The sequence below is a fragment of the Salmo trutta genome, chromosome 36 (genome assembly GCF_901001165.1).
Source record: "Salmo trutta chromosome 36, fSalTru1.1, whole genome shotgun sequence".
In the NCBI taxonomy this organism is placed as follows: domain Eukaryota; kingdom Metazoa; phylum Chordata; class Actinopteri; order Salmoniformes; family Salmonidae; genus Salmo; species Salmo trutta.
Window position 1 is genome coordinate 7,332,550 of NC_042992.1, and position 21,996 is coordinate 7,354,545.

At 43.3% G+C, this 21,996-nt stretch overlaps 1 protein-coding gene across 5 annotated transcripts in view; it reads right to left on the minus strand.

The window, feature by feature from the left end:
- LOC115175310 (alpha-tubulin N-acetyltransferase 1) overlaps window positions 1-7,596 on the minus strand; it is a 43,928-nt gene extending 36,332 nt beyond the window's left edge. For 2 of the 5 annotated variants that reach the window (XM_029734482.1, XM_029734484.1), the window contains exon 1: window positions 7,160-7,595. In XM_029734482.1, the coding sequence (XP_029590342.1) occupies window positions 7,160-7,251 (92 nt within the window). In that variant the 5' untranslated portion in view covers window positions 7,252-7,595. Of the gene's footprint in view, window positions 1-7,159 lie in introns of all 5 variants that reach the window. The other 3 variants (XM_029734481.1, XM_029734483.1, XM_029734480.1) reach the window with 2 other exon arrangements.
- Between the last annotated feature and the right edge of the window lie 14,400 nt (window positions 7,597-21,996).

Consider the following 21,996-nt stretch of genomic DNA (forward strand, 5'->3'; position numbering starts at 1 on the left):
CTGGAGGCTGAGACAGGAGGGATCAGAAGACACTGTGGCCCCATCCGATGATACCCCCAGACAGGGCCAAACAGGCAGAATATAACCCCACCCGCTACAGCCGTCAGCCGTTCTGCCTTCTCCCTACAGCCGTTCTGCCTTCTCCCTACAGCTCACAGCCGTTCTGCCTTCTCCCTACAGCCGTCAGCCGTTCTGCCTTCTCCCTACAGCCGTCAGCCGTTCTGCCTTCTCCCTACAGCCGTCAGCCGTTCTGCCTTCTCCCTACAGCCGTCAGCCGTTCTGCCTTCTCCCTACAGCCGTCAGCCGTTCTGCCTTCTCCCTACAGCCGTCAGCCGTTCTGCCTTCTCCCTACAGCCGTCAGCCGTTCTGCCTTCTCCCTACAGCTGTCAGCCTTCTCCCTACAGCCGTCAGCCGTTCTGCCTTCTCCCTACAGCCGTCAGCCGTTCTGCCTTCTCCCTACAGCCGTCAGCCATTCTGCCTTCTCCCTATAGCCGTCAGCCGTTCTGCCTTCTCCCTACAGCTGTCAGCCATCTTTCATCAGCCAGAAATAAAAAATAAAAGATACCCTTACTGTAGAAGTTACAGATCCATACAGCTATGGAGCCTCCATCCTACTAAACTACACTGTAGCAGTTACAGATCCATACAGCTATGGTGTCTCCAACCTACTAAACTAAACTGTAGCAGTTACAGATCCATACAGCTATGGAGCCTCCATCCTACTAAACTACACTGTAGCAGTTACAGATCCATACAGCTATGGAGTCTCCAACCTACTAAACTAAACTGTAGTAGTTACAGCAAGCGATGCGTGTTATTGTTGAGACCGAGCATCACGTGTTAATGTTGAGACCGAGCGTCACGTGTTAATGTTGAGACAGAGCGTCACGTGTTAATGTTGAGACAGAGCGTCACGTGTTAATGTTGAGACCGAGCGTCACGTGTTAATGTTGAGACCGAGCGTCACGTGTTAATGTTGAGACAGAGCGTCACGTGTTAATGTTGAGACAGAGCGTCACGTGTTAATGTTGAGACAGAGCGTCACATGTTAATGTTTAGACTGAGCGTCACGTGTTAATGTTGAGACCGAGCGTCACGTGTTAATGTTGAGACCGAGCGTCACGTGTTAATGTTGAGACCGAGCGTCACGTGTTAATGTTTAGACTGAGCGTCACGTGTTAATGTTGAGACAGAGCGTCACGTGTTAATGTTGAGACAGAGCGTCACATGTTAATGTTTAGACTGAGCGTCACGTGTTAATGTTGAGACCGAGCGTCACGTGTTAATGTTGAGACCGAGCGTCACGTGTTAATGTTGAGACCGAGCGTCACGTGTTAATGTTTAGACCGAGCGTCACGTGTTAATGTTGAGACCGAGCGTCACGTGTTAATGTTGAGACTGAGCGTCACGTGTTAATGTTGAGACCGAGCGTCACGTTGAGACCGAGCGTCACGTGTTAACGTTGAGACCGAGCGTCACGTGTTAACGTTGAGACCGAGCGTCACGTTGAGACCGAGCGTCACGTGTTAACGTTGAGACCGAGCGTCACGTGTTAATGTTGAGACCGAGCGTCACGTGTTAATGTTGAGACTGAGCATCACGTGTTAATGTTGAGACCGAGCGTCACGTGTTAATGTTGAGACTGAGCATCACGTGTTAATGTTGAGACCGAGCGTCACGTGTTAATGTTGAGACTGAGCGTCACGTTGAGACTGAGCGTCACGTGTTAATGTTGAGACCGAGCGTCACGTGTTAATGTTGAGACTGAGCATCACGTTGAGACCGAGCGTCACGTGTTAATGTTGAGACTGAGCGTCACGTTGAGACCGAGCGTCACGTGTTAATGTTGAGACCGAGCGTCACGTGTTAATGTTGAGACCGAGCGTCACGTGTTAATGTTGAGACCGAGCGTCACGTTGAGACCGAGCGTCACGTGTTAATGTTGAGACCGAGCGTCACGTGTTAATGTTGAGACCGAGCGTCACGTGTTAATGTTGAGACCGAGCGTCACGTGTTAATGTTGAGACCGAGCGTCACGTGTTAATGTTGAGACCGAGCGTCACGTGTTAATGTTGAGACCGAGCGTCACGTTGAGACCGAGCGTCACGTTGAGACCGAGCGTCACGTGTTAATGTTGAGACCGAGCGTCACGTTGAGACCGAGCGTCACGTGTTAATGTTGAGACCGAGCGTCACGTGTTAATGTTGAGACCGAGCGTCACGTGTTAATGTTTGGGTTGAACGTCGGGGATGTTAATAAAACTCCCCCCCAGAGAAGACTCCTTCGTCCAATGACTCTGATGTGTAGTGTAATGTAAAAGAGATCTAAGGCTGTTAGGCAACACATCATGAAATATATTGAGGCAAAAATTACAGACAGTAGCCAAATGAAACAAAATTGGATGAACATAAAATTGATTTGAATATCATTGAAATATACTAATAAAACCTTAAAACACAACATGTAAATTGTTGGTCCCATGTTTCAAAAGATCCCAGAAATTTTCCATACGCACAAAAAACGTATTTCTCTCAAATTTTGTGGACAAAATTGTTTACATCCTTGTTAGTGAGCATTTATCCTCTGCCAAGATAATCCATCCACCTAACAGATGTGGCATATCAAGAAGCAGATTAAACAGCATGATCATTACACAGGTGCACCTTGTGCTGGGGACAATAAAAGACCACTCTAAAAATGTGCAGTTTTGTCACACAACACAATGCCACAGACGTCTTAATTTCTGAGGGAACGTGCAATTGGCATGCTGACTGCAGGAATGTTGCTGTAGCCAGAGAAATGAATGTTAATTTCTCTACCATAAGCCGCCTCCAATGTCGTTTTAGAGAATTTGGCAGTACGTCCAACCGGCCTCATAACCACAGACCATGTGTAACCACGCCACCCCAGGACCTCGAAATTCAGCTTCTTCACCTGCGGGATCGCCTGAGACCAGCCACCCGGGCAGATGATTAAACTGAGGAATATTTTTGTCTGTAATAAAGCCTTTTTGTGGGGAAAAACTCATTTTGAATGGCTGGGCCTGGCTCCCCAAAGGGTGGACCTCGCTCCCAAGTGGGTGGGCCTATGCCCTCCCAGGGCCACCCTTGACTGCGCCCCTGCCCATTCATGTGAAATCCATAGATTAGGGTCTAATGAACATATTTCAATTAACTGATTTCATATATGAACTGTAACTTAGTAAAATTGCTGAAATTGTTGCATGTTGCGTTTATATTCTTGTTCAGTATAGATACATTGACTTCGGAAAATAATCTGCCCCTTGACTTTTCACATTTTGTTAGGTTATAGCCTTATTCTAAATTTGATTAAATTGTTTTATTACCTCATCAAACCACACACAATACCCCATAATGACAAAGAAAAAAAAACATTTTCTTTACAATTATATTAATTCATTAAAAATTACAAACTGAAATATCACATTTTCATAATTATTCAGACCCTTTACTCAGTACTTTGTTGAAGCACCTTTGGCAGCGATTACAGCCTCGAGTCTTCTTGGGTATGACCCTTCAAGCTTGGCACGCCTGTATTTGGGGAGTTTCTCCCATTCTTCTCTGCAGATCCTCTCAAGCTCTGTCAGGTTGGATGGGGAGCATTGCTGCACAGCTATTTTCAGGTCTCTCCAGAGATGTTCGATCAGGTTCAAGTCCTGGCTCTGACTGGGCCACTCAAGGACACTCAGACCTGTCCCGAAACCACTCCTGCGTTGTCTTGGCTGTGTGCTTAGGGTAGTTGTCTGTTGAAAGGTTAACCTTTGCCCCAGTCTGAGGTCCTGAGCGCTCTGGAGCAGGTTTTCATCAAGGATCTCTCTGTACTTTGCTCCGTTCATCTTTGCCTCGATCCTGACTAGTCTCCCAGTCCCTGCTGCTGAAAATCATCCCCACAGCATGATACTACCACCACCATGCTTCACCGTAGGGATGATGCCAGGTTTCCTCCAGATGTGACACTTGGCATTCAGGCCAAAGAGTTCAATCTTGGTTTCATCAGACCAGAGAATGTTGTTTCTCATTGTCTGAGAGTCTTTATGTGCCTTTTGGCAAACTCCAAGTGGGCTGTCATGTACCTTTTACTGAGGAGTGGCTTCCGTCTGGCCACTCTACCATAAAGGCCTGATTGGTGGAGTGCTGCAGAGCTGGTTGTCTTTCTGGAAGGTTCTCCCATCTACACAGAGGAACTCTAGAGCTCTGTCAGAGTGACCATCCGGTTCTTGGTTGCCTCCCTGACCAAGGCCCTTCTCCCCCGACTGCTCAGTTTGGCCGGGCAGCCAGCTCTAGGAAGAGTCTTGTTGGTTCCAAACTTCTTCCATTTAAGAATGATGGAGGCCACTGTGTTCTTGGGGACCTTCAATGCTGCAGAAATGTTTTGGTACCCTTTCCCAGATCTGTGCCTCGACACAATCATGTCTTGGAGCTCTACAAACAATTCCTTCGACCTCACGGCTTGGTTTTTGCTCTGACATGCACTATCAACTGTGAGACCTTAAATAGACAGGTGTGTGCCTTTCCAAATCATGGAAAGGCACACTCCAATAAATTTGTAGAAACATCAAGGATGATCAATGGAACAGGATGCACGTGAGCTCAATTTCCTGTCTCATAGCAAAGGGTCTGAATACTTATGTAAATAAGGTATTTCTGTTTTTTATTTTTAATAAAATGTCATTATGGGGTATTGTGTGTATATTGCTGAGGATTGTTTTTTTTTTTAAATCGATTTTAGAATAAGGCTGTAAGGTAACAAAATGTGAAAAAAGTCAAAGGGTCTGAATACTTTCCGAAGGCATTGTTGGTAGCATATTTATCTTTTAACTTAAATGACTGCATTTTCATTTGAAGCATCTTTTTAACCTTTGCTTGTTTGTAACAATTGGCAAAGACATTGGCAACTATGTATTTGTAGTCAACCTCATTGTGAGGTAATCGGCGGTCACAGAGAGACAGATAAACATCTTGATTCTGTGTTTAGCGGAGATCTTCTGTGTATAAAGTGACTCAGTAGGGGGAAAAAAACATCCAACGACGCACATAGCTGTTCTATGAGGCAGTCGGTAAATAACAAGCATTTTCAAGTACAATTTTAGTAACGACGGTTTCGGGAAAACAGCTCTGACATTCAACAATGCTCCTCCGAAAGGTTTTAGCGATTAACTCAGCGCTAAGATGATTTTGGGAAACCAGGCCCTGTGCCTCAGTATCTGTGCGTTAGAGATGTTGACGATGAGTATGACGGGTCTTCTCTCAAATGCCTCGAACACACCGACAGTGTCATTGCATTTTGGTACACCAGAAGTACATTCATTTCCAATGGAACGCTGCGTTTGCCTTGCAGCATTGCGTTGCAGAGGCAGTTGCAGTGCGTTCAGTGTGGTGAGTACGTTGGATTTATCGAACCATTTGCATTGGTGGCTTGACAGAAATGGTGGCAGAAGGTGAATGTTAAACGTTTGTTGTACACATATCCAGATGACGCTGCGTACTACTGAGTGCAATGCCGCTGTCGGTGTGATTGAGGAGTAACGGCCAGGAAGCTCAGATTCAAACTCCCGTTAGACGGCTCTGCAAGCGTTTTAATGTCAAAATAAGTTTATTACTCACCAAATGTGGAGTTTCGCTGAGCAACCATCTTAATTGATCCCCGTTACGGCCGGTATGTACTTCTAATTTATACCTTTTTTGGAAGTGAATACCGGCCGTAATGGCAGTAAATGAAAATAGTTGCTCAGCAAATCTCCATATTTGGTGAGAAACATATTTTGACATTAAAACGCTTGCAGAGCCGTCTAATGGGAGTTTGAATTGGAGCTTCCTGGACATTAGAGATATCTGGGTGGCAGGTAGCCTAGTGGTTAGAGCGTTGGACTAGTAACCGAAAGGTTACAAGATTGAATCCCCCCAGCTGACAAGGTAACAATCTGTTGTTCTGCCCCTGAACAAGGCAGTTAACCCACTGTTCCCCGGTAGGCCGTCATTGAAAATAAGAATTTGTTCTTAACTGACTTGCCTAGTTAAATAAAGGTAAAATAAAAACAATCTCTCAGGCATAGATACTGGGGAAGGGCCCTGGAGATCTCCTATAGACAGGTTGGCTGACACCAAAATGATGCTTGCTCATCGATGTGGCCGGAAGCTGTGCTTTGTTATGATTCTGAACAGTCAGATAGCTACCAACAATGACAAGAAGCAGCCTTGTGGGGAATTGTTTCAGCTTTGCATTTTCGAATCAGTAGAGCCAAATGTATTGATAAGTCACCTTGTCCAAGAGAGATTTACATGGTTATCAAAACGTCACTCCAGGGTAAGCCTACACAGCCCTTACGTGTTTCTATTAATGATGGAAAACGCTTGGAACCATTTCCCTGTTTGACTGCTAGGTTTTATGGGCATTATGACACCTCCACTGTGGGGCTCTATTGATCTCAAGTGTATTTTAGCATATTGGTCTAATATGGTAGCCTAGTGTTTCATACTGCTCAGTGATCTTTTATCCAAAATAGTCCAAATGTAAGAATATAAATGTAGGTTACATATAGGCTTTATAGACAGTTTGTCACTTTGCATTAGCATGCTGGGGAAGGGATTGAATGATTAGTAGAAACTCTGACATTTCTGACTTGCTAACTTTTTTGAATGCGGCAGTTCAGCGAGTCTGAAATGTCATTTTCTTGTGGTGCTTTCAAGACAACTGGGAACTCGAAAAAAAAAAAAAATTTGAGGTCAAAAATCAACATTTTATCTTCAGGTCTGGAAAGTCAAGAGTTCTATAAAAGATGCCAAAGTTTCTGACTTGGAATTCCGAATTGCTGACAAATCAAAACGATTTTCACAGTTGTCTTGAACACACTGAAGTGGAAAGTCGGAGATTTCCTAAATCCCAGTTGTTGTTTTTTTTAACGTTCCACTAGTTCAGACTTGGACATGAACGCCGCATATCGATACACTTATTGACGTCATGCACAACTGACGTTGGGTCGACAGGGCGGATTGTTGTAAAGAACATCACATGTAGCCAGAGGTGGTAAACTTTTGCTTCAAACACATTATATTTACATATAATCTGCCAAATGAAAATAATGATGCTAAATTTAAAAAAGCTGTTCTGGCTGCTGAAAACGATAAGCCTTAACGTTTACCTTCCCAGCGATATTCCACCTGCAATTAGGTTTTGGTCCAAAACTGTAATCGTTTCAGGGAAAAGATGGTTTACATCAAAAGTGGTTTCCATATTCTTTGAAAGGCAGCTATCTCGTAGTATAAAAGCAGTTTTCCCTCAGGTGTTACTACTACTCGCTAACGTGGAGGTAGGCTAGCCAGCTAGAGATTTCGGGCAAAACAATATCACTGCGGTTAGCAAAGCTAGCTAACGACGTTAGCAACCTCGATATAGCAACATTGGCCACTAAAAACACACTGCAATGACAAGATTTTACAGTCACTAAACCATGTTATCAATTGCCTACGAGCTACAGTATCAAAAGGCCGACCAAGCAGTGGTAATATTGTACCAATCCTGTCTGTCTATCCATTGTGTGTCTGTTGTGGACTGGAGCCACTCCCAGGTTACCCAATACCATAGTACAACCAAAAACACGGCCCACCATTTTCTAACAAAAAATAAAAAACGTAGTCTACTAAACGTTCAAAATTCAAAACAAGTAAATTAACAATCGCAACATACAACACTTTCAAATGCTTCGATTTAAAAATCAGTATTAGTTCGTGTGACTCAGACTGAAGTTATACGTGTGCATTTATACCGTTCACTACGGTAAATGTTTCCGGTATCTCGTTGTACAAGTTTGATATCGTTGCTCGGAAAGCCAATGTGTTTCATGAACAAGCCCATTCTAACGTCCGCATCTGTTCTCTGGCGTCAAAGACCGCACCAAGATGCTATTATTTTTGATAGACTGTCGGGTAAAGGGGTTATTGTCTGTCAAAAAAAACATTATAATACAGTTGTGTTTGTTTCCACAAACTATGAAGTCAAGTGCATCCATTTAGCATAGGCTAAGGGATTGTCAATCTGAGACCAAATCATTTAATTATATAGTGATATGTAATATAATTGATAAAGGCCTTACTGTATCAAGCCAATGCACCAGCAAATGCCTGACTTTGGAAGATGATATCATATTATTGCTTATTGCTGATGAGCAGGCACCTAGAACGTGTTATTGCTCTGTTCTATATTGTGCCAGTAGCCCTTGGCCATGTCAGTAAAAAAAATGACATTTGAGGTGGTATACTCCTCAATCACCGGCTTCATCAATAAGTGCATCGACAATGTTGTCCCCACAGTGACCGTACGTACATTTCCCAACCAGAAGCCATGGATTACAGGCAACATTCGCACCTGCCGCTTTCAAGGAGTGGGACACTAATCCGGACGCTTGTAAGAAATCCCGCTATGCCCTCAGAGAAACCATCAAACAGGCAAAACCAGTCAATATAACAGAGTTGATGAGTAAAGTTATTCATTTTGAGTCCCAAGTGACACCCTATTCCCTATATAGTGCACTACTTTTGACCAGAGCCCTATAGGTAGTGCACCGTTTAGGCAATAGGATGCCATTTGGGACGCATCTGATGAGTCAAGGTATCATTATAGCCTACTCACCCAGAGATGGAACATCTAAAACTGTAAAAGATCAGCCTCCTCACCTCCCCCACATAGGAAGCCCTTCCCTGCAGTCAAATTACCTAGTTGCCTCATGGTCAGAATGTTATTAATATTTTTCATAATTTAATAATTAATTAATCAACATAATTCTTTTTTTTTTTACGATGATATCCAGTGTTTCTTTGTCAAACAGTTTTGTTGTATTTCTGTTTTCTGTGATGTATATAAAGTGTAATATTGGGATGCAAACTCTAAATTTAGTACATTTCAACTCTATATCTGACATGGTACAGGTGTCTTCTTATTTTAAGTCCATAACCATGTGTCTGAGGTGTATACTTCTGTTTCTAAGTAGATTTGTTTAAGACTACCAAGAAACACTCTGTGTGACCCTGATTTATCCCACTGCAGTAGAAGGTTAAAATATAACATGTATTAATTTATGCATGGTGGGGAACTTTTTAGCATGTAGTGCTAACTTTTCACTTCCTTTTCACTTCCTCCTTAGTCATTGTGCAAAATTGTGTGTTAGTGTCAACTCACAATTGGGCATAATTCAGATGATGACTACAGAGACAAAATGTTCTAAATATCTAGAATATTCTCAGGTTTGGACAAAATTATAATAATTGCACATATAAAAACATTAAGTCAGTTGTTTCCAATTTTGGATTTCACAGCATTGCAATAGCTAAGTTTCACGTTGTAATGTCAGGTGCACAGGTACAGTGAAATGTCTTTCTTGCAGCTCTAAACCCAACAATGCAGGAATCAATAACAATGTTGTATAGTGGTGACGTGTCATTTAGGGCGGGGGGGGCAAACGCCTGTTTAGATAAATAAATAAATATATATATTCTGTTGTGCATGTTATTTTGGCATTAATACGTGTCACATAATAGTTTTCAAGCAAAATGGCTACACGGGCTATATACAGTTGAAGTCGTAAGTTTACATACACTTAGGTTGGAGTCATTAAAATTTGTTTTTCAACCACTCCGCAAATTTCTTGTTAACAAACTATAGTTTTGGCAAGTCGGTTAGGACATCTACTTTGTGCATGACACAAGTAATTTTTCCAACAATTGTTTACAGACAGATTATTTCACTTATAATTCACTGTATCACAATTTATGACCCACTGGAATTTACATACACTAAGTTGACTGTGCCTTTAAACAGCTTGGAAAATTCCAGAAAATGATGGCATGGCTTTAGAAGCTTCTGATAGGCTAATTGACATAATTTGAGTCAATTGGAGATGTATCTGTGGATGTATTTCAAGGCCTACCTTCAAACGCAGTGCCTCTTTGCTTGACATCATGGGAAAATCAAAAGAAATCAGCCAAGACCTCAGAAAAAAATTGTAGACCTCCACAAGTCTGGTTCATCCTTGGGAGCAATTTACAAATGCCTGAAGGTACCACATTCATCTGTACAAACAATAGTACGCAAGTATAAACACCATGGGACCACGCAGCTGTCATACCGCTCAGGAAGGAGACGTGTTCTGTCTCCTAGAGATGAACGTACTTTGGAGCGAAAAGTGCAAATCAATTCCAGAACAACAGCAAAGGACCTTGTGAAGATGCTGGAGGAAACAGGTGCAAAAGTATCTATATCCACAGTAAAACGAGTCCTATATCGCCATAACCTGAAAGGCCACTCAGCAAGAAGAAGCCACTGATCCAAAACCACCATAAAAAATCCAGACTATAGTTTGCAACTGCACTTGGGGACAAAGATCGTACTTTTTGGAGAAATGTCAATTGGTCTGATGAAACAAAAATAGAACTATTTGACCATAATGACCATCGTTATGGTTGGAGGAAAAAGGTAGAGAATTGCAAGCCGAAGAACACCATCCCAACCGTGAAACACGGGGGTGGCAGCATTATGTTGTGGGGCTGCTTTGCTGCGAGAGGGACTGGTGCACTTCACAAAATAGATGGCATCATGAGGGAGGAAAATAGGTGGATATATTGAAGCAACATCTCAAGACATCAGTCAGGAAGTTAAAGCTTGGTCTCAAATGGGTCTTCCAATTGGACAATGACCACAAGCATACTTCCAAAGTTGTGGCAAAATAGCTTAAGGACAAGAAAGTCAAGGTATTGGAGTGGCCATCACAAAGCCCTGTCCTCAAGCCTATAGAAAATTTGTGGGCAGAACTGAAAAAGCGTGTGCGAGCAAGGAGGCCTACAAACCTGACTCAGTTACACCAGCTCTGTCAGGAGGAATGGGACAAAATTCACCCAACTTATTGTTGGAAGCTTGTGGAAGGCTACCCAAAATGTTTGATCCAAGTTAAACAATTTAAAGGCAATGCTACCAGGTACTAATTGAGTGTATGTAAACTTCTGACCCACTGGGAATGTGATGAAAGAAAGAAATCACTCTCTTCTATTATTCTGACATTTCACATTCTTAAAATAAAGTGGTGATCCTAACTGACCTAAAACAGGGAATATTTACTAGGATTAAATGTCAGGAATTGTGAAAAACTGAGTTTAAATGTATTTGGCTAATGTGTATGTAGACTTCCAACTTCAACTGTATATGCCTAGTCACCTTACCCCAGTGCATATCTACCTCCATCACTCCAGTATCCCTGTACATTGTTAATATGGTACTGACCCTGTATATAGTCACCTTACCCCTATGGGACTCCCGGTCACGGCCGGTTGTGACACAGCCTGGGATCAAACCCGGGTCTTAGAACGCTGCACGGCTCGGGAGGCCCAACCTAACCCAACCTTAAACCACTAGTGGACCAAAACTTGCCACTCACACCTTCCACTACCACCACCAGCAGCGTAACGGTTACTAAAGAGAGGAAGGAGGGAAGCCACAGAGTTTCACTTAGTCAGAGTTCTGAATGCCCCTCTATCTTCCTCTCTCTGTCAGTTTCACTTGTCATACCATTACACCTGTGATCACCTTCCTCTCACTCCTTCCATTCTCTCTCACTCCTTCCATTCTATCCCACTCCTTCCATTCTCTCTCACTCCTTCCATTCTATCCCACTCCTTCCATTCTCTCTCACTCCTTCCATTCTCTCTCACTCCTTCCATTCTATCCCACTCCTTCCATTCTCTCTCACTCCTTCCATTCTCTCCCACTCCTTCCATTCTATCCCACTCCTTCCATTCTATCCCACTCCTTCCATTCTATCCCACTCCTTCCATTCTCTCCCACTCCTTCCACTCTACTCTTACTCAAGACACGGTCATGTAAATAGTCTCATAATACTGGGTTTTAGGACAGGAAGGGCTTACCGTGTCACCTTCAGGCCAATACCAAGAACAATAAAAATAGAACTGGGGGGAAAAAATAAAGGAAACACCAATACTCCACAATAATGTCTGTTCCTTCCTGCCATGATTTCACAGTGTTTTATCTGCCTAGAATGGCCTTCTATCTTTCAATTCCCCTTTTGGTTTAATGCGGTTTTAGGTTTTACTTCCCTGTCAACTCTCCTTCATGGTATTTTACAGCAAAAGTGACTGTCACTTGACATTGACTAAAACTTTCTTAGGTCATTGGAAGTAGATTTAATATCATTAATGACAACTGTTTCAGTTTATCGGATCTTTGGGGTATTTTTTGTATTTTTATTATCAATGTTGAAGCTATAGCACCTGACAATTATGTACATGATTTCAAGACCAATTTTTAAATAGAGATTGAATAAGGCCACGAAAAAAACTCTCATGGTTCAAGTTGAATCAAAGCTAGTAGGTAAAAAGATGAGACTTCCCCTTGTACTTATGGTGCCTTTTTGTTATGTTACAGCCTTATTCTAAAATGGATTTAGAATTTAAAAAATGTATCCTCAATCTACACATAATTCCCCATAATGACAAATCAAAAACAGGTTTTTAAAAATGTTTGCAAATTTATTAAAAAAAATACATAATGGAAATATCATATTTACTTAAGTATTCAGTACCTTGTTGAAGCATCTTTGGCAGCGATTACAGCCTCGGGTCTTCTTGGGTATGACCCTACAAGCTTGGCACACCTGTATTTGAGGAGTTTCTCCCATTCTTCTCTGCAGATCCTCTCAAGCTGGATGGGGAGTGTCATTGCACAGCTATTTTCAGGTCTCTCCAGAGATATTCGATCGGGTTCAAGTCCTGATCTGACTGGGCCACTCAAGGACATTCAGAAAGCTTGTACCGAAGCCAATACTACGTTATCTTGACTGTATGCTTAGGGTCGTTGTCCTGTTGGAGGGTGAACCTTTGCCCCAGTCTGAGGTCCTGAGCGCTCTAGAACAGGTTTTCATCAAGCATCTCTCTGTACTTTGCGCCATTCATCTTTCCCTCAGTCATTTCCGCTGAAAGACATCCCCACAGCATGATGCTGCCACCACCATGCTTCATTGTACGGATGATGCCAGGATTCCTCCAGACGTGACACTTGGCATTCAGGCCAAAGAGTTCCATCTTGGTTTTATCATACCAGAGAATCTTGTTCCTCATGGTCTGAGAATCTTTAGGTGCCTTTTGGCAAACTCCAAGCGGGCTGTCATGTGCCTTTTACTGAGGAGTGGCTTCCATCTAGCTTCTCTACCATAAAGGCCTGATTGGTAGAGTGCTGTATAGATGGTTGTCTTTCTGGAAGGTTCTCCCATCTTCACAGAGGAACTTTGGAACTCTGTCAGAGTGACCATCGGTTTCTTAATCCCCTCCCTGACCAAGGCCTTTCTCCGCCGATTACTCAGTTTGGCCGGGCGCCCAGCTCTAGGAAGAGTCTTGGTGGTTCCAAACTGCTTCCATTTAAGAACGATAGAGGCCACTGTATTCTAGGGGACCTTCAATGCTGCAGAAATGTTTTGGTACTCATCCCCAGATCTGTGCCTCGACAAAATTCAGTCTCAGAGTTCTATGGACAGTTCCTTCCACTTCATGGCTTGGTTTTTGCTCTGACATGCACTGTCAACTGTGGGGCCTTATATAGACAGGTGTGTGCCTTTCCAAATCATGACCAATCAATGGAATTTACCACAGGTGGACTCTAATCAAGTTATGGACCGGCTCAAGGATGATCAAGGGAAACAGAATGCACCTGAGCTCAATTTCGGGTCTCATAGCAAAGGGTCTGAATACTTATGTAAATAAGGTATTTCTGTTTTTTGTTTGTAATAGATTTGTAAACATTTCTAAAAACCTGTTTCATTTTGTAATTTGGGGTATTGTGTTTAGATTAATGAGGATGTGCTGCCATCCTGTTAGAAGGTAACAGATTATTTTATTACAGTGGTTAAGATGGATTTTCATGGAGCTTTCTGGTACTTAGAAAGACTGTAAGGAAACAGGAAGAGACACGCAGAGAAGAAGCAGCTAAAAACAACGCTACGGTGCAGGTCTTTCGGTGCTGTCACGGTTGTCGTAAGGAGTGGACCAAAATGCAGCGGGAATATGTATACTCATCTTCTTTTTTAATTTAAAAGAAGGAAAAACAAACAAATCACGTATACAAAACAACGAACGACACTAAACAGCCCTGTCAGGTGCACAGACACTAAACAGGAAATAACTACCCACCAATCCCATTACAAAAACACCCCTATACATAGGACCTTCAATCAGAGGCAACGGGGAACAGCTGCCTCCAATTGAAGGTCAACCCAATGAACTAAACATAGAAATAGATAGACTAGACTGAACATAGAAATACACTAACATAGAACATAGACCAAAAAACCCCGGAACACATAAAACAAAAACCCCTCTTACATAAGTACATAGCCCAACAAACCCCGAACCACATAAAAAAAACACCCCCTGCCACATCCTGACCAAACTGCAATAACAAATCACCCATTATACTGGTCAGGACGTGACAGGTGCAGTTATTTCTTGTCACGCTTCAGCCTCTGAAAATATTCATTTTTTCACAACAAACATTTTCAATATATTCATTCAAGAAAAGTCACACCTTGAGAGGTTTATTGGAGACTTAGTTGTTAGCTATCTGTCTAGTTGTGCATTGGAACGCAATTCCAGGACAGAAAAGTGAATTTAAAAAATCACCACGGCGGGCTCAAGCACAAGAATAACTGCACACGGTGGTTATGTTTCTATGTTCATCAGCCAACAAAGCTTCTGATCCTAGGGAAGACCAGCAGTCTACCATGCAACAATCAGAGCCAGGTGTTCAACAGAGAGAGATGGAGGAGCCTCTTCAGCACATTGGGACCAAGTTTCAGTCTACAAGATCAAGGTCAGCAAAACAGTCAAGCAGATCCTCAACGGCGAGTTCTGTAGCCGTCAAAGCACGCGCCAAGGCAGACGAAGCACGTGCTCCAAGTCTCCAATTCTGAGAAGGAAGCTTCTGTGATGAAACAAAAAGGCAGAAATAGAGAACAGCTTGTTGAAGCAAAAAGCTGACCTCGAGGCTAGTTTATATGTTCTCCAAGTTGAGAGAACAGCTGCTGCTTCATTGGCTGAAGCTGCAGCCTTTGAAGAAGCTGTAGGATCAGAACGCAGAAAGCTTCGCAAAGAACTAGACACAGGGACACAGCCTTAAGTCCAGTCCAACGTACTTGTGAGTATGTGCAACAACATGCTAGGCCCTACTTTGCTGAACTTCCATTTGAAGTAGAGACACAAGAGCTTAATGTTGACCCAGCTATATGCCACAATCTAGAAAGTAGCAAACAACGGAGCATAAGCAGAGACTCTCCGTTCAAAAGAAATGAACAGCAGCATGGTGAAAATGGAAAACAAGCCCACTTTCAGTCACACACACAAAGCTTGCCTGAGTCACAAGTGGCACCAGACCTCACCAAGTACCTCCTACGCCGTGAGATGGTGAGTTCCCGGACTCCTGAAGTTTGTTGATCGCCCTGAAAATGATTGGGCATGGAAAGCATCCTTTCTCAATGTGACCAGAGAATTTATCAGCCAGGGAAAAGTTAGATCTAATTACCAAGTGGATAGAGGCAGAGTCGTCTGAGCAAGCAAAGAGAATTAGATCTGTCCATATTTTCAACGCAACTGCATAGCTTAACATGGACTGGCAATGACTAGAAGAGTGCTATGGTACACCCGAAGTGATCGAGAATGCACTGTTGAAGAAAATTTATGATTTTCCAAAATTGGCTAACAAAGAGGTGACATTCTAGGTGACATTCTTCTCGAACTGGAGTGTGCTAAAGTAGAAGGGTACCATCCAGGCCTCGCTCATATGGACACATCTCGGGGGAGTAAACCCTATAGTAGAGAAACTTCCATTTAGTTTACAAGACAAATGGATAGCACAGGGATCCAAATACAAGGAGGACTATCGGGTAGCATTCCCACCATTCTCGTTTTTCTCGAGATTCATCAGGAACCAGACGAAAACTAGAAATGACCCCAGTTTCACCCTCTACAGTTTCACCCTCTACCCAGGTGTCTACGGAAAGTGAGAAACCTGCCAGGTACAGCAGCAAGACACCTGTGACTTGACAAAACAGACGTGTCATCTGAGTCCTCAGACCACCAAACCAAACCCAGTAAGACAAAGGTTGAAAGCCCTGACCATCACTGCCCAATACATAACAAGCCTCATCCTCTTAAAAAGTGTCGTCGGTTTAGATACAAAACTCTAGATGAGCTCAAATCATATCTCAAAGAGAATAGCATTTGTTTCCGATGTTGTGGGTCAACTCAGCAAAGAGCTAAAGACTGTAAGGTGTCAAGTGCTCTGAGTGCGACAGCGACAGACATCTGGCTGCTCTGCATCTAGGCCCAGCCCCTTCAAATACAGACACCGCTACAGCAGAGAAAGAGCATGGCGGGGAGCAAGGTGTACGGAGATCTGTGGTGAGGCAGTCAATCCAAGATCATGTTCAAAAATATGCCTAGTCAAAGCTTATCCAGCTGGGAAAAGAGAGAAAGCTGTCAAAATGTATGTAGTGCTTGATGAACAGAGCAACAAATCTCTGGCCAAGACAGAGTTTTTGAATCTCTTCAACATCAATGACAACTCTGCTCCATACAACATGAAGACCTTTTCGTCGCCTTCCTAATAACAGGGAGCAGGCCATGAACTGTTTCACATCACTTCGCAGGACTTTAGGCAAAAAGCCTGACATGAAGCGTCATTTTATTGACTTCATGCAAAAGATGCTGGATAACGACCGAGCTGAATCTTCTCTGCCACTAGAGGGAGTTAAAGAACGCTGGTATTTTCCCATATTTGGTGTTTACCATCCACAAGAGCCTGAGACCTTTGACCTTTGTAGAGCCTCACGCAGACGCAGAGATTCGACCAGACGTCACTGCCTTCGCCACTAAGGTTTCTGGAGCTCAACTCGGCTCTCATCGCTTTGAGAGGTTCTCAAGCTGGAAAGCTCTCCATCGCGTCACAGCACGACTCATTCACGTTGCCTGACCCTTCCATGAAGGTGCGGACAACACCAACTGCAGAGGCTGGCATGACTGTAATAAACCATGCAGTACAAGTGAGTTGTCACAAGCCAAAACAGCAATCGTTCACTGTGTGCAACATGAAGCCGTCAAAGAGGAATTTAAATGCCTTGAAAAAGGAAAAGGGTTCCCAAAACAAAGTACACTCAACAAGCTGAACCCAGTGATTGATGAGGATGGGTTGCTGAGGGTGGGAGGCCGCTTATCCTCTGCCGACATGTCACAAGACGAAAAAACATCCTCTCGTCATCCCACGGACACATCATGTCGCCACTCTGCTGGTAAGACATTATCACGAGCAAGTGGCTCACCAGGGCCGTCATTTCTTCAGATGGAGCTATTCGAGCAGCAGGCTTCTAGATTATTGGGAGCAAACATCTGGTCTCTGGTATCATTCACAAGCGTGTCACCTGCCGCAAAGTTAGAGGGAGGTTAGTTGACCAAAAGATGTCTGACTTGCCTGCAGACAAACTCACATCTGAACCACCATTCACCAGCGTTGGACTTGATGTGTTTGGACCATGGAATGCCATAACTCGTCGCACTAGAGGTGGTAGTGCAGACTTCAAGAGCTGGGCGGGGCTCTTTACATGTATGTCTAATGGAGCAGTCCATATTGAGCTCATCGAATCCCTGTCCACATCCAGCTTCACCAACGCACTGAGGCGTTTTTTTCTCTATCCGTGGTCCAGCAAAAGTGCTACGCTCTGATCAAGGTAAAAACTTTGTAGGGGCCTGCAGGGAACTGGGAATCGACACAAATGACTCAGAACTGACTAAATGCCTCTCAGACAAGGGATGTACTTGGATATTTAATCCCCCACACTCGTCTCATATGGGTGGTTCTTGGGAGAGACTCATTGGGGGTACCAGACGTATCCTAGATGCTATGCTGTTCCAGACGGGCTCCACTCGTCTCACACATGAGGTCTTGAGCACTCTTATGTCTGAAGTTAAGGCAATAATCAATGCGAGACACTTAGTGTCAGTGTCAACCGACCCCGACATGCCTGCCATTCTCACACCCTCAATGTTACTGACACAAAAGACCAGCGCTACCTCAGCCCCTTCTGGATACTTCAGCATGAACGACCTTCATGGAAAACAGTGGAAGCAAGTCCAGTGTCTCGCTGATACCTTTTGGAAAAAGGTGGAGACAGGAGTACCTGACAACGCTGCAGAACGACCAACTTCAGCATGAACGACCTTCATGGAAAACAGTGGAAACAAGTCCAGTGTCTTGCTGACACCTTTTGGAAAAGGTGGAGACAGGAGTACCTGACAACGCTGCAGAGACGCAGAAAAGCCAAATGTAAAAGTGAGAGATGTTGTCTTATTGAAAGACAGTCAGGCGCACAGAAATGACTGGCCAGTCGGGCTTGTGGTCAAAACCTTTCCCAGTACTGGCAAAAAGGTCAGGAAAGTAGAACAAAAAATTGTCAAGCAAGGAGCTGCTAAGGTGTTTCCAAGACCAATTTCAGAGATTGTTGTTCTTCTTTCTGAAGTATCCTAGAGACTAAAAATAAAAAGGACATTATTTGTTTTCTTGATACATGTTTTATAGCGGTACAATGTCATTATACCAAGCGGGGAGTATGCTGCGATCCTGTTAGAAAGTAACAGAATATTTTATTACAGTGGTTAAAATGGATTTTCATTGTGTTCCATGGTATTTATCGCCCCCTAGTGGAGCTTTCTGGTACTTAGAAAGACTGTAATGAAACAGGAAGAGACACGCAGAGAAGAAGCAGCTAAAAAAAATAACTCTACGGTGCAGGTCTTTCAGTGCAGTTATTTCTTGTCACGTTTGTAAGTTCGATTCAAGCATATTGCTATTGATGATAATCTTGTTATTGATAGAATTGTTTACTTATCAATGTTAGTTGGTTGCATTCACTCACACAAATTGTCTTGCCTTTCATGTATGCCGTCAGCTGTGTTACTTTGCATGTGCGTCATGTAAACGAATTGTAAAACATACAATACTGTAGTTTTGTTACTGTTTCTAGTGTAATATGCTTTGTTATTGTACAGAGGTGGTTACACATTATTATATTAATGAAAGGAGTTAGCCAATTACCATATGAGTAACACTTAGCTTTAGGGTTTGGCATCATGTCAGATACATGGTACCTTGGCACCTGCTTTGTATTTATGCAACTTCAACTTGAAATGTACAGCTGCAGTATGTCGATGTGAATTGAAGTATATTATTTTCTGTATTTTGCAGTTTCACAACATAAACGTTTTCAATATATTCATTCAAGAAAAGTCACGCCTTGGGAGTTTTATTGAAGACTTAGTTGTTAGCTATCTGTCTAGTTTTGCATGGGAACGCAATTCCAGGGCAGAATAGAGGATTTTTATTTATTTCATCCATTTTAAAATAAGGCTGTAACGTAACAACAAAAAAGTCAATTGGTATGTGAAGGTGACTCTCTCCTATGGCCTTTAATGTTGTCAAATTAGTCACCTAGAAATGCCCCACCTTCATCCCTGTTTACCTTTCTGGTGAAGCCCACCTCCTCAGTGGGTAAACTCCTCTGCAGTGTTCCAGCCCAGTGGTGGCCTTGATGTGGTCGATCTGTAGCGAAACCATACGGTAGAATCGTGTATTACTACATTCCTGAACTGGAAATGTAATGACACCGTGCGTCTGCACTAGATTTGGCCTCTCACTGATCCCGTACTACAACTAATGTACGCCTAAAACACAATGGTTGGGATACAACAGATATTTTTGTGGAATATTAGTTTGTCTGCACAAATTGGTGTTGTGCAGTTTCTCCACAACACTATAACAACCAGTGTGTTGTGCAGTGTCTCCACAAACTTAAGCTCACTCCTTCCAATATTTGCCGCTCACACCTTCCACTACCACCACCAGCAGCGTAACGGTTACTAAAGAGAGGAAGGAGGGAAGCCACAGAGTTTCACTTAGTCAGAGTTCTGAATGCCCCTCTATCTTCCTCTCTCTGTCAGTTTCACTTGTCATACCATTACACCTGTGATCACCTTCCTCTCACTCTTTCCATTCTCTCTCACTCCTTCCATTCTATCCCACTCCTTCCATTCTCTCTCACTCCTTCCATTCTATCCCACTCCTTCCATTCTCTCCCACTCCTTCCATTCTATCCCACTCCTTCTATTCTCTCTCACTCCTTCCATTCTCTCTCACTCCTTCCATTCTCTCTCACTCCTTCCATTCTCTCTCACTCCTTCCATTCTCTCTCACTCCTTCCATTCTCTCTCACTCCTTCCATTCTATCCCACTCCTTCTATTCTCTCTCACTCCTTCCATTCTATCCCACTCCTTCCATTCTCTCTCACTCTTTCCATTCTCTCTCACTCCTTCCATTCTCTCTCACTCCTTCCATTCTCTCTCACTCCTTCCATTCTCTCTCACTCCTTCCATTCTCTCTCACTCTTTCCATTCTCTCTCACTCCTTCCATTCTCTCTCACTCCCGAGTGGCGCAGCGGTCTAAGGCACTGAATCTCAGCGCTTGAGGCGTCACTACAGACATCCTGGTTCGATTCCAGGCTGTATCACAACTGGCTGTGATTGGGAGTCCCATAGGGCGGCGCAAAATTGTTCCAGTGTCGTCCGGGCTTGGCCGGTCTAGGCCGTCATTGTAAATAAGAATTTGTTCTTAACTGATTTTCCAAGATAAATAAAGGTAAAATTCCTTCTACTCTTTCTCAAGACACGGTCATGTAAATAGTCCTATAATACTGGGTTTTAGGACAGGAAGGGCTTACCGTGTCACCTTCAGGCCAATACCAAGAACAATAAAAATAGAACTGGGGGGAAAAAATAAAGGAAACACCAATACTCCACAATAATGTCTGTTCCTTCCTGCCATGATTTCACAGTGTTTTATCTGCCTAGAATGGCCTTCTATCTTTCAATTCCCCTTTTGGTTTAATGCGGTTTTAGGTTTTACTTCCCTGTCAACTCTCCTTCATGGTCTTTTACAGCAAAAGTGACTTTCATGTGACACTGATTAAAACTTTCTTAAATCTGTTGATGTACCTTTTAATATCATATGACTACCTGTTCCATTTGATATGGGATTTTTTTGTTGGTAAATGTTTATTTTTGTTATCAATGTTGAGGCTATAGCACCTGAGGATGGAGCCGGAGGGGATGGCTGCCGTTTTACGGGCTCCTAACCAACTGTGCTTTTTCGCATGGTTTGTGTCTTCTTTTTTTTTTTTAAACTTGTTTTGTACATAATGTGGCTGCTACTGTCTCTTATGGCCGAAAATAACTTCTGGACATCAGAACAGCGATTACTCACCTCGAACTGGACAAAGTTTTTTTTTTCTTTAACCAGTCTGACGTGAAGGATATACTGCTTTCTCAGGAACTGGCCCAAATTTGCGTAAAGAAAAGACAGAGATAAAGGGGGCGGAGGTCGGGCTGCCTTTTGAGAATTCATAGGAGTAAACTTCCACTACCATCCGTACTATTGGCCAACGTGCAATCACTGGAGAATAAACTGGACGATATATGATCAAGACTATCCTACCAACGGGACATTAAAAACTGTAATATCTTATGTTTCACAGAGTCGTGGCTGAACGACGACACGGATAATATAGAGCTGGCAGGATTTCCCATGCATCGACAGGAAAGAGAACATAGATGTGGTTAAACAAGGGGCGGGGGTGTCCCAACTAGCACAGTGGATCTGGGCCGTTTCCGGCTGAGTGAGAGTCGGGGCACTCGGCTGAGAGTCAGACTCGGCCGACGTCATGTGGGCTGAGTCTGGGCCGCCTTCGGCAGTATTACTTATGGCTAGAATGCGGGGATTGGGTTCGGGCCGATTCCGGTGTGAGTTATCTGGCCCAAATGTATTACTTGGGGCTCGGGCCGATTGGGGCTACTCTCTGGCAGATGACGGGCTGCTTTATATAATT